The 16,652-nt window shown below is 43.3% G+C and overlaps 2 protein-coding genes across 3 annotated transcripts; both read left to right on the top strand.

Annotated features, from left to right (window-relative positions):
• Positions 1 to 2,016: 2,016 nt before the first annotated feature.
• LOC118515300 lies at positions 2,017 to 6,260 on the top strand. Its single transcript, XM_036061977.1, has 3 exons — positions 2,017 to 2,304; positions 2,397 to 2,592; positions 2,966 to 6,260. The coding sequence occupies exons 2-3, from the start codon at positions 2,414 to 2,416 to the stop codon at positions 3,282 to 3,284; spliced, it is 498 nt and encodes a 165-aa protein (XP_035917870.1). The 5' UTR covers positions 2,017 to 2,304; positions 2,397 to 2,413; the 3' UTR covers positions 3,285 to 6,260.
• A 6,141-nt stretch (positions 6,261 to 12,401) lies between these two features.
• On the top strand, positions 12,402 to 15,176 carry LOC118515299 (SPRY domain-containing protein 7-like). Of its 2 annotated transcripts, XM_036061976.1 has the most exons (3): positions 12,402 to 12,786; positions 12,860 to 13,520; positions 14,590 to 15,176. In XM_036061976.1, exons 1-2 carry the CDS (start codon positions 12,684 to 12,686, stop codon positions 13,477 to 13,479), a joined length of 723 nt encoding a protein of 240 aa, XP_035917869.1. In that variant the 5' UTR covers positions 12,402 to 12,683; the 3' UTR covers positions 13,480 to 13,520; positions 14,590 to 15,176. The 2 variants fall into 2 exon arrangements, with proteins under 2 accessions (XP_035917869.1, XP_035917868.1); XM_036061975.1 differs by lacking the exon at positions 14,590 to 15,176 and having other exon boundaries at positions 12,860 to 14,275.
• The last annotated feature ends 1,476 nt before the right edge of the window (positions 15,177 to 16,652 follow it).

Here is a 16,652-nt window from a genome sequence, read left to right as displayed (position 1 = left end):
AAATGAATACGGAGAATACATCTGTGTGCTCATGGCACAGAGAGATAGAGTCGATTGACGTTGCTGACTTTTGTTTTTCGTACGAATTTCCAATTTCATACGATTCCAAACAACCAATTTGCTGAGCTCCTCTTGGCTAAGGAGTGTGTGTGTTTGTGCAATGCTTCAAATCCAATATACCTTTCGACGACACGCGTCACAACTACAAGTTGCAAGAGCAGTTCAACACAACATATATTACATCCGACATCTTCAAGCTAATTTATGAATGGTTAATGGCTTTGGCGTGCTGTTCGGAGAGCAATCGGAGTCGTAGTTTCGCAACAAATCTTGGGTCATCGGCAGAAGCAAACAGTACTTGTTGACGTCTCCTGTCGTGGCCCAGTGGTTAGATCCTGCTGAATACGTCACTGTCGTTGATGGTATTTGCCGCAGTGACCTTTCGTTCGGAGCAACAAGTTCCACATGTGAAGTCACAGCGCCATCCGAATGATGTGTCAGCAAAATGTGCCAATAAATTAGGCCTCAGAACTCTCGCCAGCGATTCGGCAGACCAACTTCTGGTGCTGCGCTGCTCTGAAGACACGTGTTTCCATCACAAGCAATCATTGATCCTCATGCAAGAGTTGATACGACCAACATGCAGTGGTGGAGCATGGAGCATGTGTGGTTTTGACTGGCCTTTTATAAGGTCAACCAAAGGTTCAAGTTGATTTTGGACCCAATTTTTCCATTTGGCAGCCATGTGAGGAATTGTTGGGTGGAATCGATTAGACAAACTGTGAATCTCGCAGTGAAAAGTTGACCAGTCCATGGAGACATCATTTGACCTATATCGAATGGAAATATTTATCATAAATCAGCTTCGAAAGCTTCAAATTCAAATCATAAATGAGCAACAACACAATGTTGCAAATCAATCATAGATTTATTTCGATTTGGTGGTGCATTTTGTCGATTTACCTTGTGGTGTGGCGGCGTGGTTCATGCGCTGCGCTGTGGTGAACGACGAAAATAGAGTCAAACTCTGGTCGCACCGAACGGTCGCACAACAGCAATCATGCCCACAGCCGATGATGCTTCGAACACCGAGCCCCAAAATTACTCTAATTAATTAGTAATACTACCGTCCGAGATACCCGAAACCCTGAAATCTCGAACCGACCGACGGGAAGGAGCCGACGGACGATGAGGATACGCCGGCTGCTGCTGTTGCTGCTGCTGTTGTGCGGGTCGGCGATGGCTTGCAATTATAATTATGATATTTTTTTGTTCATGTCCCAGGATTCGAGAAGTTGTCCTTATTCGTCGTCGGCTTTTTTTTGTTTTGTTTTTGATACTTCCTTTCGTGTTTGTCCACCCACCGCACCCGGTTCGGGGAATTCGATGGCGGCCACGATAAATCATTATTATTCCAACACCGGCGAAAGCGTGCAGAGATGCAAATTGGGGTAAAATGATACTTCTCCCTCTGTGTGCCACGGATGGCCAAGGGGGGGGGGGGGGGGGGGGGGGGGGCGGTGTGGAGCAGTGTAAATTTTCCATTCACGAACAACAAAAAAAACAACATGCCGGATTATATCGGAAAATCGTCAGCGCCCCATGGTAACACACACCGATGGGGAGGTATCTCGCTTTTGTTCCCCGATGTGTACTCCGCGACTGTTTCTTTTTTGCTTTTTTTCGCTTTTTTGTTCTTTTTTCGCGTTGTTGTCCATGTGTTGTTGTATACGCACGCACGAATCCCACAAGGATGGGTTGGGTCGGGATTGGCAAAAGGTGATAACGGACAAATTGAGTTGATCGCACTTTGAAGCCTGCTACGACAATGACACGCGTGCGATGATGAAGTACGCACGTGCGTGGCTACTTGAGGATCGCCATCATCATCGTTGGTTAATGGCGGATGGCGGGGACGAAAGCTGGAAAGCCGCGCTTTAAACAGCGGACATGGCCGTTATGAAAATTGATGATCCGTAATTAATATCGTTAGTGACACTTCTCTTTTGGGGGGGAAAAAAATGTGGGAACGGGGAGAGAACCCCTACCCCTAATTTAAATTCACCGTCCGACAGCCGGAACACTGATTAATCCTCTTGCATGTTTCGGTATGTTTTACCAGGTTCAAAAACAACAAGCCACACCCATGGAGCAAGGACGTGTCGTCCTTCATCGTGTACCCGGAAGCGGCCAACCAAACGATCTACAGCCCGCGGCTAGAGGAGAACGATATCGGCAACTACAGCTGCATACTGCGAAACGAGACGCACGCAATCAAGCACGAAATCGAACTGCGGTTACAGGGTAAGAGACAGCCCCAATAATCCGTTCCCAAGTGGCACCAGGGCATACGCACGTACTAATCCGTTCCATTCGTTTCGATTCATTCGGTGCAGATAAATTGGACAATCCGATGCCGACCTTCCGGCCGAAGGATCTGGTGGTGAGCGTGGGCGAAAGTGCCCGGTTCTACTGTGAGGCGTTCGTCGGCAACCTCTACCTGCCGGACGCGACCAACGAGATCGTCTGGAGCCAAATGTTTGACGACCATCCGCACAACGTTACCGACAGCATGCAGGTGAACGTGACTAGGTAAGCGTTTTTGACGGCGCGTCCATTACGGTGGCGACTTAATTGCGCGGTAGTAGTAGAAGTAGTAGTTGGACCGATGAACGACGAAATAATCATTTCGCGGAACACATTTAAGTTCTACTGTTTCCGCTTCATTAGACACACCTGGGTTGAGGGGGGGGGGGGGGGGCGATAGTGGAGTGAGAGACAGCTTACGAGGAATTTGTGTGCAACTCTACCCCATCCCGGTCCAAACGCTTACCGAACGCTCTCGCTGTTCCACACCCTCCATTCGACAGTAGCGTACACTAATGCGTTACCCGTACACCACCAAACAAACACAGATCCACACTCTAACCGCTTTCTTTTCTCTCTCCGGCATAACCCCCCACAGGGAGGAAGGACAAATCATTGGTTCGTACCTGTCGATACCGAACATCCAGACACACCACTACGGACGCTACCGGTGCCAGATCGTATCGGGAAATTCGGCCCAAAAGCTGAACCTGAGCGTGCTGCTCTCGCCGGTCGAGGTGACCGCAATCACCGACACACAACTGTCCGTGCTGGTGTACGTAATGGCAACGCTGCTCCTGGTGCTCGTTATACTGTTTGCCTGGATCTGCCGGACGGTACAGCAGCGCACCACCCACAAAAAGGATAACCGCTGTTCGGCCCAGTTTATCGCGAACAATGAGCACGAGAACGTCTAAAGCACTAATCCTGGTGCATCCAGCATACAACAAAAACCCGGGGGCTCTGTACATGGGTGTGTGCATGTGTGTGTGTGCGGGGATGGTGGTGGTCACGTTTTTGTGTAGACAGGTTGAAGAGGAGTCTCGTCCGGCTCCTGGGCGTCCGGGCTACTGCATCTCTCTAAGCAACGGAGTCTTCAAATTCGTTCCCGACTTTAGTGTCAATGTTCTGTACAGTTAGTGTTAGTATGCAAAAAAAGAACAACAAAACAAACGAGAAGGCAACACTCCAATAACCGGGGCGGGATAGGATAAAGAAAAATGGCAGAAAGTCAGAGGAAGAGAGAGAGAGAGAGAGAGACAGAGAGAGAGAGAGAGACAGAGAGAGAGAGAGAGAGAGAGAGAGATACACACACACATTCCACCGCGTCTTTTTCTTCTGTCCCGAGACACTAAAAACTCGGCCCAGACCAATGGACGCTTTCGCTGTGAATCCCTTTTTCTTCCTTGTGTTGTATCGTCCTGGTGAGGCGAGACGCTGCAAAAACACGGAAAATCCTGTCGGAGAACTGAGAAACATCCCATCCACCGCCGCCACCCACCACCCCCGCGTGTGGTACAAACCGCGAAACCACAAAACTGCATTTAACAAAGTATTATGAATGAGTTTTGCTAAAAGCAATCACTAGGATTAATGTGGGGCCGTTACTAAATAGACGAAGAAGAAGAAGAAGAAACGGGGGGAAAACAACTACCGCTGCTGTAACCGTAATGTCGATCGATGTGTGCTTATATTACCACTACCAGTGTTGTTGTGTTGTGTAGGATGAACAAAAAAAAAACAAAACGGCAACAGCATTTTGGACTTTGCTTTTCGACAGTGCGGCAAGTCAGGTGCCTGATTCCTGATGATCCTACGCGATCCTTGTCGAACGAGCGAAAGAGGAATTTGTTAAAAACACATACATACACACACATACATATATTTATCGGGTATGAACTATAAAAACACATTGTATACGAATGCTGTAACCAACAAACGACAAACCAACACAAACACACAAGGTCCAAAGGAGCCACCATACAAACACACACGCATGCACCAAGAGGCGCGCGCTGCCCGGGAGCAGGACAGATTACAGAGGATTTACCGGGTGTTTTTTAAGCTGGTAACATCACTTTTCATTGCTGTAAAGGACTATTGCAACATCCGATGGATAAGAATTTCAACACCGTCAAGTCATATTGCAACCTGTCCTGTCCAACTGAACTCCAGTGGTTCTCAAGTCAAACCAGATGAAACAGTCCTCCACGGCAATGCAAAATGGTGTTAACATTGAAAAATGAGCCTGTAAAATCCTGTAATAAGACAAACACAGGCACACACTGTTAAGCTAACTATGGCGATAATCAAAAATACCGCAAGTAATTTAAAAACTCTATTTTCACTCCTGTCATTGAATGTAAAGGGGCAAGAGCAAGGGACGAACCACACGCACACACCATATTCTAGTAGCTTCCGGGGCGTGCTCGCGCGCGCGGTCGTTTGTGTGCGTGTTAGTGTACATAAACTAAAAGACGTTGTATGATTATCCTTCGAAAGGAGACACGCAACACAAAAACACACATTGGACACGGGCAAAACCGTGTTACCTATTTGTGAGACTAGTGATTGTAGTTGTGGTAAACACACACCCCCCAGACACGCGCAGATATAAGTGAACTTGAGTAACCGAGAAATGCAGCGCTCGCACACAATATGATGATGAGCTTAAACTGTAGGCCGAGCCGAGCAAGTGGTGTGACGTGCTACAGTGATTACGCGCAATAATCCGCGTTGGCGACAGGGCGCAAACAGACGCACGTGGTGATCGTTTAATTTAATGACACACTATTTATTAACTCCGCGAAGGATGTGGCAGAGCGTGCGAAAGCTGCTAAACAAATGACACAGTGACTAACTATGTAACTACTTATATATATATATATTAAGATTGTATTGATTAGATTGATTAGGGAGGGAGAGAGAGAGAGGGGGGGGGGGAGGAAGAAACGACAACAGGCAGCTGAAGGAGGGGAAACTCCACCACTAAGGAAGTTGTACTACGTTTAGTTCATTTCGTAGGTTCGTTTTCTCTGCATTGTACATGGTTTTTTTTTTTGACACTCCACTGGTTTGAGTGTCAGGTCCGGGAATGATTTGTACAGCTTGTAAAGGCAGTTTTAATTTAAACGATCTCGTTTTAGGGGTAAACTGTGAGGCCGCCGTTTTGTTAAGATTTATTTTTTCATTACCAAACGCTTCATCTTAGATTTCAAATTTCCCCGTTTTGCAGTGGTAGATAAAAGCGCTTGGCTATATGTATAAGGGCGCAACGAACGCCGCATTCGTTGCAACGTGATAAAACCCACAGAAACAAAAACATCCCCAGCCGGTGTAAATGCGTCGTAAACAAGACTCAGCAGCGTAAACAACGCAGCTCTGCCAGCTCCCAATTGTTTGTTTGGTGTGAAAAGAGGCGAGAGATATCGAATTTAATATGAACCCTTTCCTACCGTTCGCGTCTAAAGGGCGTATCATTCTGTGAAGACTAAGCTATACAAAACATACAAATTATAATGAAATGAAGAAACAAAAACAAAATCATACAAGAATGATATAACAGTACAGGCAACAACTACTCAACATGCTAGCTCCTCCTAAAACAGAACTAAACGCGCTTCAGAATGAACCCAGCTCGGCAGTTCGAAAGGCTGCGGAGTTCTTGTTGCTGTGCTACTACTCCCCACCCGGGGCAGTCATATGATGGTTGGTTGGCAAACCAAGCCGATGGTTTGGAATTTAGTAGAGTGCGAAGTTTGTGAGAACTGCTGCCACCGTAGCGCATGGAAGAGTGGAAACATAATCGATAAACAACCCACATTTATTAATAGAAAAATCAAAAAAAAAACCCTATCTAACATTGCCGTACTCCAGCCATGTTTATACTACAATTGAGGTGTGTTGGGTTAAGTAGTTGGATCCGAAAACAAACTAGTGTGAGAAATGGTAAGCCTGAGTACCTGAGTAAAGAGGGAGCTGTTGTACTGATGCAAGCGGTGTAAATCCTTGAGTTGAAGAGGTAAAATGTTGGTGCTATCCAAGTGGCTCTGCTTACAAACATTGATGAAAAAGGACGATGGAGGAACCGCTACCATGAAGAGCTACATGAGCTCTATCCACATGGATAAAAGTCTCCGGATGATTCAGGCCGTCCACATAGCCAGAACTAAACCGCGCGTAAGCGTGATGAATCCAAAATGAGATGGAGTGATGATGCAGTTTATGCGTCGGGCAGGAAAGGTGGGTTATTAGTAGACGAGGCCGTTCGGTTTTGAGCTGTTACATGCCTGCAGTAGACCGGCCAACAATACGAAGCGGTTAAAGAGTCGAATAAGTAAGTAGATATTAGAAATCAAAGCAAATGAGTGGATTATTCGAAAAAAAAAAACATTTTTTTGACACAACGCTAGTAAATTACTGCTTATAACGGCTAACATAGGTTTCCATTTTAAAAAAAATGTCCGTTACATTACGAGAGGTAGGAATGCGAGACATTTTCGAATTTGACGTTCGCACATCGCCCACATTCGAACACGCTGACGCGTTTGACAACTCGAAAAGTGGATGACAAATAAATAGCAAAACATAAACATTAGCAAACATTATTAATGTAAATCGGTCACATTCGACTGTGAACCTCTGACAAGTGAACAAGTGGCCCGCACGTTCTGAAGTGACAGTTCCTTAAATTCACAAAAAAGCAAAAAGCTATTGATTTAAAAGCAACCGCCTTGATTTTGGACAAACGAGCTAAGGACATACGGATAGGATAAGTAATTAAGGATGGGGGTGGTGGACCCTGGGGGAGGCTCCCCCGGGTCATATTATGAGATCCTCGGGGAGGATCATAGAGTGATGGGGAAGAGGAAAAGGAAGATGAGAGGGGAGAAAGTAGCATTGGAAGAAATGTGTGACAACGAAGAAATATTTATGGTGGTAGAGAGTATCACAGAGGGGAAAACGTTAGCAACATTTAACCCGTTTCTATTCCGAAAGTCAGTCGAGACTGCCATTAATGGCAAACCGGTACAAACGACGCTGCTGAGGGATGGCAAAATCCTCATGAAGATGAAGAACAGAAGCGACGCCAGAAAGCTGTCAAAACTTAACCTCAATCACCCGGGCGGCACGTTGAACGTAAAAGTATACGAGCACGAATCGCTTAACCTCACAAAGGGCATTGTTAGGTGTGATGCATGTTTGTTTCTAACCGAGGAAGAACTCCTGGATGGTTTAAAGGACCAGAAAGTTACCAAGGTGGAAATTATGAAGAGGAAAAATGCTGTTGGTAAAATAGTAAATACAAGGTCGGCAATACTCACCTTCAACAGCACAGTGTTGCCCAGGAAGATCGATATCGGATACTTTACTGAAAGAGTGGAATTATACATTCCCAAACCCACTCGTTGTATGAATTGTATGCGCATTGGGCACACAAAAAAAGTCTGCTATAGAGAGAAAAAATGTGCGAAATGTAGCCAACCATTCCACGAAAAGTGTGAAAACCTAGCAAAGTGCGCAGAGTGTGGAGATGCTCATGGCACGCTTGACAAAGAATGCCCCATATATAAGGATGAGTGTGAAATCAAGAAAATACAGGTAGAAAAGAGAGTAACAATGCGCGAAGCAAGAGTCATCCGCAGGAACATTGCTCCTGTCATCCCTAGGAAGTATACCACCGTAGACTACGCCACATACACAGCCAATAAGAAAAACACCCAAACCGCACCTAATGATCACAACAACGAAGAAAACAAAGAAATTACAGCAAACAATAATGAAAATAATAATAAAATAACAGAAAATAATAATACAAAAACTAAAAATAGCACAGAAAGTACAGAAAAAAACAACACAGAAAAGGAAACAATTAATACACCACCCATGACGAAAACGATCATCATCAACACATCAGATGACGAAGATAACATCTCATCCACAAACATAGCCCCCTCGACCAACTCAGGAGTTATGAATAACATTAATAACACACAAAATAATGAAGAAAATATACCATTCAAAGCAATGACAAAAGAACAAAGAAAGGAGTATGCAGCCAAACGATTCAGAGAAATAGTATAAGATACACTCTACTATTAAAATGGCTGCACAAACCAACATCAAAGTAACACAAACAAACATACAAGGACTACTAAACAACATAGACGAGCTGAAGCACATCTTAAGCAACGAAAACATTGATGTGATCTGCCTGCAAGAAACTTGGCTAGTGGATCACACTGCAAGCAAAACAAGAATAAATAATTACAATCATTTTTACCAAAACAGAGAAGATGGCTATGGTGGTTGTAGCATCTTTGTACATAAAAAATATCGAGTAGAAAGCGTACAGGTACACCCTAAGAACGAACACATGCAATCTACTGGTATCAAACTAAAAGGGCTGAATATAATGGTAATCAGCACCTATGTGAAACCCACCACACCTAAACACATATTCGCCAAATATTTCAAGCTGCTACTTCGTACGGTCAACAACACAAAAGCCATAATAACGGGTGATTTCAACGCCCATCACACAGCGTGGGGCAACCACTTCTGTGACATGAGGGGAAGAATCACGCTGGAAGAAGTTAATAGCAGCGATTTGGTACTGGTGCATAGTAAGGAACATACCTTTATAAACCCTGATGTAAATAAAAAAAATACTGCCATTGACCTAACCATCGTTACACCTAATATGGTTCTAGATGTCGAACGTAAGGTCACAAACCAACACATTGGCAACAGCGGACACAGAATAATTCACATAGCCTTAAAAAAGCCTACCAAAGTACAAACAAGATCTGTGATAAATATGGTAAGAGTAGAACAACAAATCTGTGATATAAGTAGTACCGAAAATACCACCATAGATAGCCTTAAAAATACCCTCCAGAAAATCATGAAACAAAACACCAAATCCATTGAATACACACCAAAAAGCTGGTGGAGTAAAGAGCTCCAAAGGGCTTGGGAAAAAAAGAACGAAGCTCGAAGAAATTTTAATCGCAACCGTAGTATAGAAAACTTGATTCAATCCAAAAAGGACCTAGCTAAATTCAAGTTCCTAAAAAAAGTGGAGAAGAAGAAAAACTTTGAAAAATGGTTAGATAAGGTCAACTCGGACAGCACTAGCAAAGAACTGTGGGACCTTGTGAACAAATGTCATGGAAAACCAATCAACAATAACGGCATTAATATAATAGCCGAAAGTACGGAAAATGCGAAAAAATTCCTAAAGTTAAACTTCAGCAGCCCGAAAAGGCCAAGATGGCAGTACGCTCCACAATTCATTTCAGACATCGAAATCTTGAATTTGGAGAAATGGAAAAAAATATTAGCCAATAAAAAAAACACAACACCTGGTACTGATGGTATATCATACAAAGCCCTGAAATTGCTGAATGATGAAGTGGTTCTGGTACTGATCAAAGAACTGAATAACATGTACCAAAATGGAAGGGTACCGAAAAAACTGAAAAAAATCAAGATAGTAGCAATTGGCAAAATTGGAAAAGACACAAACTGTGTAGAAAATTATAGGCCTATAGCACTTCTGTGTACATTGGTTAAAATAGTCAATTCAGCAGTCCTGCAAAATATAACACAGCACCTGGAGCAATTTAATATCCTTCCGGAAACCACATTTGGCTTCCGAAGACATAGATCCACGATGACTGTTGTAAACCTCCTGGTTCATAAAATTCTTCACAACAATGCAAAAAGAAAATACACGGGAGTAGTCTTTATAGATGTTAAAAACGCTTACAACAGCGTACTCACCCAGGAACTTCTTGAAATTCTCAGACTTGACATGATATCTGAAGAGGATATTGCATGGGTTGCAAGTTTTCTGAATAACAGAAGCCTAGAAGTAACAGTGGGAAAAGAAACAATCAAACGGATTGTTAGTAACGGTCTTCCACAAGGTGATGTGCTTTCACCAACTCTCTTTAACATCTACACGAGCAGCTGCCATGAACTAAACAACAGTAAGATCAGATTATTGCAGTATGCGGATGACTTTGCAATTATTGAAACCGGAATAACACCAAAAGCAGTTGAAACAGCGTTGCAAAGAAGCATCACATGGCTAAAAGAGCGCCTCAGCCAGCTCAATCTAGAAATCAACAGTGCCAAATCAAAAGTAATGACCTTCCCTAACAGCAAGTTCAGTATCAGAGTAAATGTAGATGGCGAAGTGATAGAGCAAACGAAAGAACACAAATTCCTGGGCTTAACGATTGACGACAAATTAAAATTCAACAAGCATCTTGACAATCAAATCGCCAAAACAACAAACAGACTAAACCCGATTAAAACTATTTGCAACAATTCTAACCACGTCAACCCAGAAAAGGCCATGCAAGTACATCGAGCCATAGTACGAGGTACTATAGAATATGGGATAGGATTTAGCCTCAATGCAAACAAGAACAAACTTCGCAGGGTTAACATCACATTAAATCAATCCTTAAGAAGAATAACCGGATGCACTAGATCAACGCCGCTCAACACGCTCCATGCCATAGCAGCAGAAAGACCTTTCCACATTCGAGCCAAATATCTCGTATGCAAACAAATAGCAAAAACAATAGCATATTCCGCACCTAACAAAGCCCTATTTTCCAAGCTAAATCATCGTCGAACCGTCAGACTATCAGAAATAGAAAAAAACTACCTAAACTTCAATGAAACTCTACAATCCATAGTCACATACCAATTCAATAATACTATCCAAAGTAGTAGTACCATAAAGATATCCACCTCAATACCCGGTTTAGAAAACTGCAAACAACGCTATAACCCCACAACAGCACGTCAGCTAAGTCTTGACTTGATTAACACCACAATTACCACCCCCACATCCATACAAGTCTACACAGATGGGAGTAAGATAGACGAAAACTGCGGTATAGGAATATACATCATCAGTGGCAGCCAAGTACTACTAAACCAATCCTATAGACTGAAAAATCCTATGTCCATATGCTCAACAGAACTGTACGCTATAAAACTTGCTCTAGACTTTGTGATCAAGGAACGATTAGATGGCCCAATTATTTTCACTGATAGTCGCGCGGCATGCCTCATTATCAAAGGAGCCTTGGAGGAATTTTACACGGACGATATAGTGTCGGAAATCTTGAACAATGGCATAAAAGTGAACCTCAGAATACAGTGGATCCCCAGCCACGTTGGTATTGAGGGAAACGAGGTAGCGGACAGGCTTGCTAAGGAAGGGATTACAAGCAACAACACCATAAACAATAAAATACCGCTCAAAGACGCGCTAACAATTTTCGAAAACAAGGCAAAGGAGGAAGCTAACACGTGGTATAAAGAAATAAGCCAGCACAAAGGCAAAACTTTTGCGGAGTATCAAACTCGAATGGAGAAAAGAATGTGGCATCACCGACTAAAACTACCAGCTCATGGCATAAAAATGATCAACAGATTAATATCGGGACACGATCACAGTAACTACTGGTTACACAAAATGAGGGTAGTGGACAACGGCCTATGCGGTACATGTAATGTGCCGGACACGGCCAAGCATAGGGTCTTCCATTGCGAAAGATATGCCTTAGAACGAAGAAAAACAACCCACATCAACGAAGTAGCGTTCAAAAAAACATGGAAAAGAAAAGACTCATTAGGATTGATTAAAATAATCAAATTCATAAAAGACAATAGGATAAAGTTCTGAATTACATAGCTACATGAAACATAAATCGAAATCACAACCGCTCAATCCTGTGATATAAATGCAAAGAACAGTCACGCACACAAGAACGTCATAAAGCAAAACACGAACCTTCCCACAACCGAGAGACGGAAAAACAGAACAGAACAATTGTAACAACCATAGAACATCAGGACATATGGCCTCAGCAGCCGGTCCATAAATCACTAGGGGTAGTGGTAATAAGCCTCAACCACGGAGTAACTAAGGAAAGCCTAAGTTTGGATTCCTATGTGGTACCGTGGTAATACCTCGACAAAAAGAAGAAGAAGAAGAGAATGTAAATCGGTGCCCACTTTTACCAATCGCTTTAAAAACGTGTTTCCCCTTGGTTGGCATGTATTTAAAATGTACGCCACGTAAATCAGTCCACCTGTCTGTAACCAAAACTGCACACAAACCATTTGAGGCGCCCAATACAAAACTGTGAGCGGCTGCCAGCTGTTTCCCGTTCTTCGGCCCAACTCAGTGAGAACGTGTGAAAACAGGCGATGTAGTTCACGACCGCTGCTTCGCATTAATTAAACGGAAACAATCGCCCTCCTTCCTACCATACGGCTGTGAAATGTTTTGCTGTCTAAAGAGCTGCCTAAACGGTGTGCTGCCGGCTCAGTCCGTACACATCACGAAAACGTCCAACCCGGTTCAGCTCGATTCGTCACATATGGGTAAGCAACAGCAGCAGGCTGTACCATATTAGGGGTGAATTCATTCTTCAAATTCGTCTTATTGTCGTTGCAGGTCACGAAGTGGTTATAATCAAGAACGGAATGCGAGCCTGTGGCACTGGTGGGGTACTAGCGAATGCACCGCTCGTCCAGTCCAAGTCGTACTTTGAGGTGAAGCTGCAACAGTCGGGCCACTGGTCGATCGGGCTGGCCACCCAGCAAACGGATCTGAATCAATCGGTCGGCGGAAAGGATCGGGAATCGTGGTGTCTCAACTCGAACCATCTGGTACTGCACGGTGGCGACGTTATCTACCGCTTGGATGCGAGCAAAGGAGTCCCGAACGGAGGTCAGAACTCACCCGGTCACGTCACCACCACACCCCCGGGAACGGTGTCCGTCGATCTGGGGCCCGTGTCAGCGCTCGCATTTCCAGCGCCCGCTAGTGCTTCCGGCACGGACGGCGGGCTGCCCCAGGAAGGGGACACGATAGGCGTCGCGTACGATCACGTGGAGCTAAACTTCTACCTGAACGGGAAGAATCTGAATGTGCCGGTGCTGAACGTGCGCGGAACCGTCCATCCCTGTCTGTTCGTGGACGACGGTGCAATTCTGGATATTGTGCTGGACAATTTTGCGTACGGTCCGCCGCCCGGGTTCGAGCGTATTCTGGTCGAGCAGTCGTTGCTTTGATTTCTCATACACGTGCTGTGTGCTGTTGCTTTTGTTAAGTTTACAGGGTTTTCGAGAAGAACTAACGATGTGCGAGCCATTTCTGGGCAATGGCTAGGATGAAGTAAACAACTGCCAGGTAGAACTGGCGATCTGTTGCCCTTTCTGGACTATGGCCAAGTTGATCTAGACACAGGCTAGGTTGAAGTGGACGATGGCCAGGTTGAACTGAAATGTCAAATTTGAAACGATTGCTGAAGCGTTCGCAAACGGTTGGGGTAACGCTTGATTTTAAAAAATATTTAAAAAATGACCGGTAAAAACCAAATTATTTGTAATTTTTTTTTTAAAGATATTTATTGAAGAGAACGCTTAAACTGCAACGCAGCTCGTATGTAATTATACAATTATTATTTGCTGCTCTTTGAGCATGTTCCAATGTTCAAAAACTTTTTTTTGTAATGTTGTTTTTGCTTTCCAATGTATTTTTTATTTTTCTGTAAAACATGCAAAACAATAGTTAAAAGAATCCGAGTCATTGACTATAAACATAAACTTCAACAGTCATCTTCTGTCAAAAGGCAAAATTTATACAGGTAATGAAAATATTTTATTTCTACATTACATTTTCAAAGCAAGCCACGCTTTCTGATCACAGTGAGATATTTTGAGTTAAATTACAAGTGCAGTGAAATTGAGCAATATACGCTAAATTTAGGTGAGTTAAATAAATATAATATCTTGAAGCAAGCCATTGCAAATTCTAATGCTCAAAGCGCAGCAAATAATAATTTTATAATTACATACTGCATTGCAATTTAAGCGTTCTCTTCAATTAATATCATTTAAAAAAATTATTGCAATTAATATGGTTTTTACTGGTCATTTTTTAAATATTTTTTAAAATCAAGCGTTACCCCAACCGTTTGCGAACGCTTCAGCAATCGTTTCAAATTTGACATTTCAGTTCAACCTGGCCATCGTCCACTTCAACCTAGCCTGTGTCTAGATCAACTTGGCCATAGTCCAGAAAGGGCAACAGATCGCCAGTTCTACCTGGCAGTTGTTTACTTCATCCTAGCCATTGCCCAGAAATGGCTCGCACATCGTTAGTTCTTCTCGGAAACCCTGTAAGTCGCTCTCGTTGAAATCGATTTGGTAACGTAACTTTCTCTCTCCCTCCTATCTCTATCTCTATCTATCGATATGACTTTCCAGCTTCCCGTATTCTCTATCGCTTTGGGTTATGTCGGTCGGTTACTCACGAGGTCACGTTATTAGTGCCGGATGCAAATACACATGTATGCAAAACTAACCATTGCTAAGACAACAGAAACCGAATTCCAACGTCTTTCATACACTAACATACAAAGGACAGGGACACAAGGATGGAACAGATGGTTATTAACACCCATTCTTATTACCCTACTTTATGCGTCGTTTAAATATGTTTCAAGAAAAGCAGATAACAATATACACCCAACATATATGTGTTGCTTTTCTAGTAACATCTCCTGACCAATCATTCCTCTTCCTATTGGAATCGTGTTTTTTTTGGTTTTTGTAATGGATTCTCTGTCCTCCTGCCTTTCTCTTTCTCTAACCAACCATAAAACGCTTTGTACTGATCTAGGTATTTACGCTAAACGATTTTATAAATAGAACCAACTGAGAAAATCGCAAAAGGAAATATACATCTACATATTTATTGAACGGAATTGTGTGTGTTGTGTTTTGAAATATTAATTTAAAAATTGTCATCCGAAACCCGGAAAATATTTTACTTCTCAGGAAGGTTGGCGTAGCCTATTCTTTTGCGTAGAATAAACAATAACATCAGGCTTAGCAAAAAGGAAGAAACACTAAAGAACAGTTAAAAATTGTTGCGTTTAGATACCAGTACAACACTGCTAATCAGTTCATGAGAACGCAAGGATTTAAAATGTCGATTGCCTACTTTCAGGCGCATCCACCTTAAGACAGTATGCCGCGAATTGATGGAACAAATATACTGAAAATTGCATACTAGCAGGCGCCAGGAGCGAATTTTGTTGTGGAGGAAGCAATGCATATGATAAAGGATCAACACTCGTACGTATGTGGTGGATTTTTTTCTTTTTTCCATAAACTATGGAATGTAATTCTTCGGGGACTACCAAGGCACCAAATATATTCAGTTGAAACTGACCTTATTCATATGCTACCCTTTCAGAGACTATTGATAACCTGTTTGTTCAATTCTTGGGATGTATTTTTTCGTTAATTTATGAACCATTTAATAAACTGTTTTTGAATCCTGAGCTTCAAATCCAGGTCCAGTTTCCAAGTTGACGTAATTGCAAGATAGGCTACACTCATCAAAGTGCAATGACTTGAATACACTACTCCATACACTGATAAAGCTTATCGTTATAGCCGATTTGACCCAAGCTAGATCTGGCTTACAAAAGATAGAGAAAATATGTAGAATTTTCCTCTAAGATACTAAAACAAACTCCTTCCAAGAGTCAATTAAAGTCCAAAAATGGATTCAAAACAGCTTTAAGCGACGACAACCATACAAATTGTGAACGGATATTACACGGATGCTATTTATTCCACCTTTAAGCACTCCAACCTTTCTCTTCATAACTCCTTTACGCGTGTTTTACGGTGCTCAACTACTCACACTCTTCTGCCAACCATTTGGCTTAGAAAAACAAGCTCCATTGCTCGGAAACGCGGCTCTGGCTCTTGCGAAAAGCATTTGCTTGTGAGTGCTAAATTATTCAAAAAGTTTTCTCCTGGACGAATACTACCGAAACCCCAGACCAACAGCCCACAGCCGGTGTCTCTCTGCCGTGGGAGGAGCCACACGTGCAGCCCATTGAGCGGACGATCCCGATGGCCGCTGGAGCTGCCATGTTTGGCAGAGCAATCGGTGTCCTTTTGTACGCAACCCCTGACGTCTGACCGTTCGCCGGGTCGACGTGTGTGCGGCGTGTCCCGACCAACAAAACAACTTGGACTCGGGCAGAAAGTCACCGTCCGGATATAGGGCGACCGTCTCATCCTGCCTATCCTGTTGCCCATTGGAATACGGTCTGGCGTAGTCAGGATGAACCAGACGTCATGCGCGGTGCGATGGTTCGAAACCACACCTACTTTTAAAAATGGCACCGTTCGGTGCTGATGGTAGCTTCGCGAGAATGTCC

This window comes from Anopheles stephensi, unplaced genomic scaffold (assembly GCF_013141755.1).
Source record: "Anopheles stephensi strain Indian unplaced genomic scaffold, UCI_ANSTEP_V1.0 ucontig135, whole genome shotgun sequence".
In the NCBI taxonomy this organism is placed as follows: domain Eukaryota; kingdom Metazoa; phylum Arthropoda; class Insecta; order Diptera; family Culicidae; genus Anopheles; species Anopheles stephensi.
Note: the sequence above shows the minus strand (reverse complement) of the source record. Positions and strands in the feature narration are given on the sequence as shown.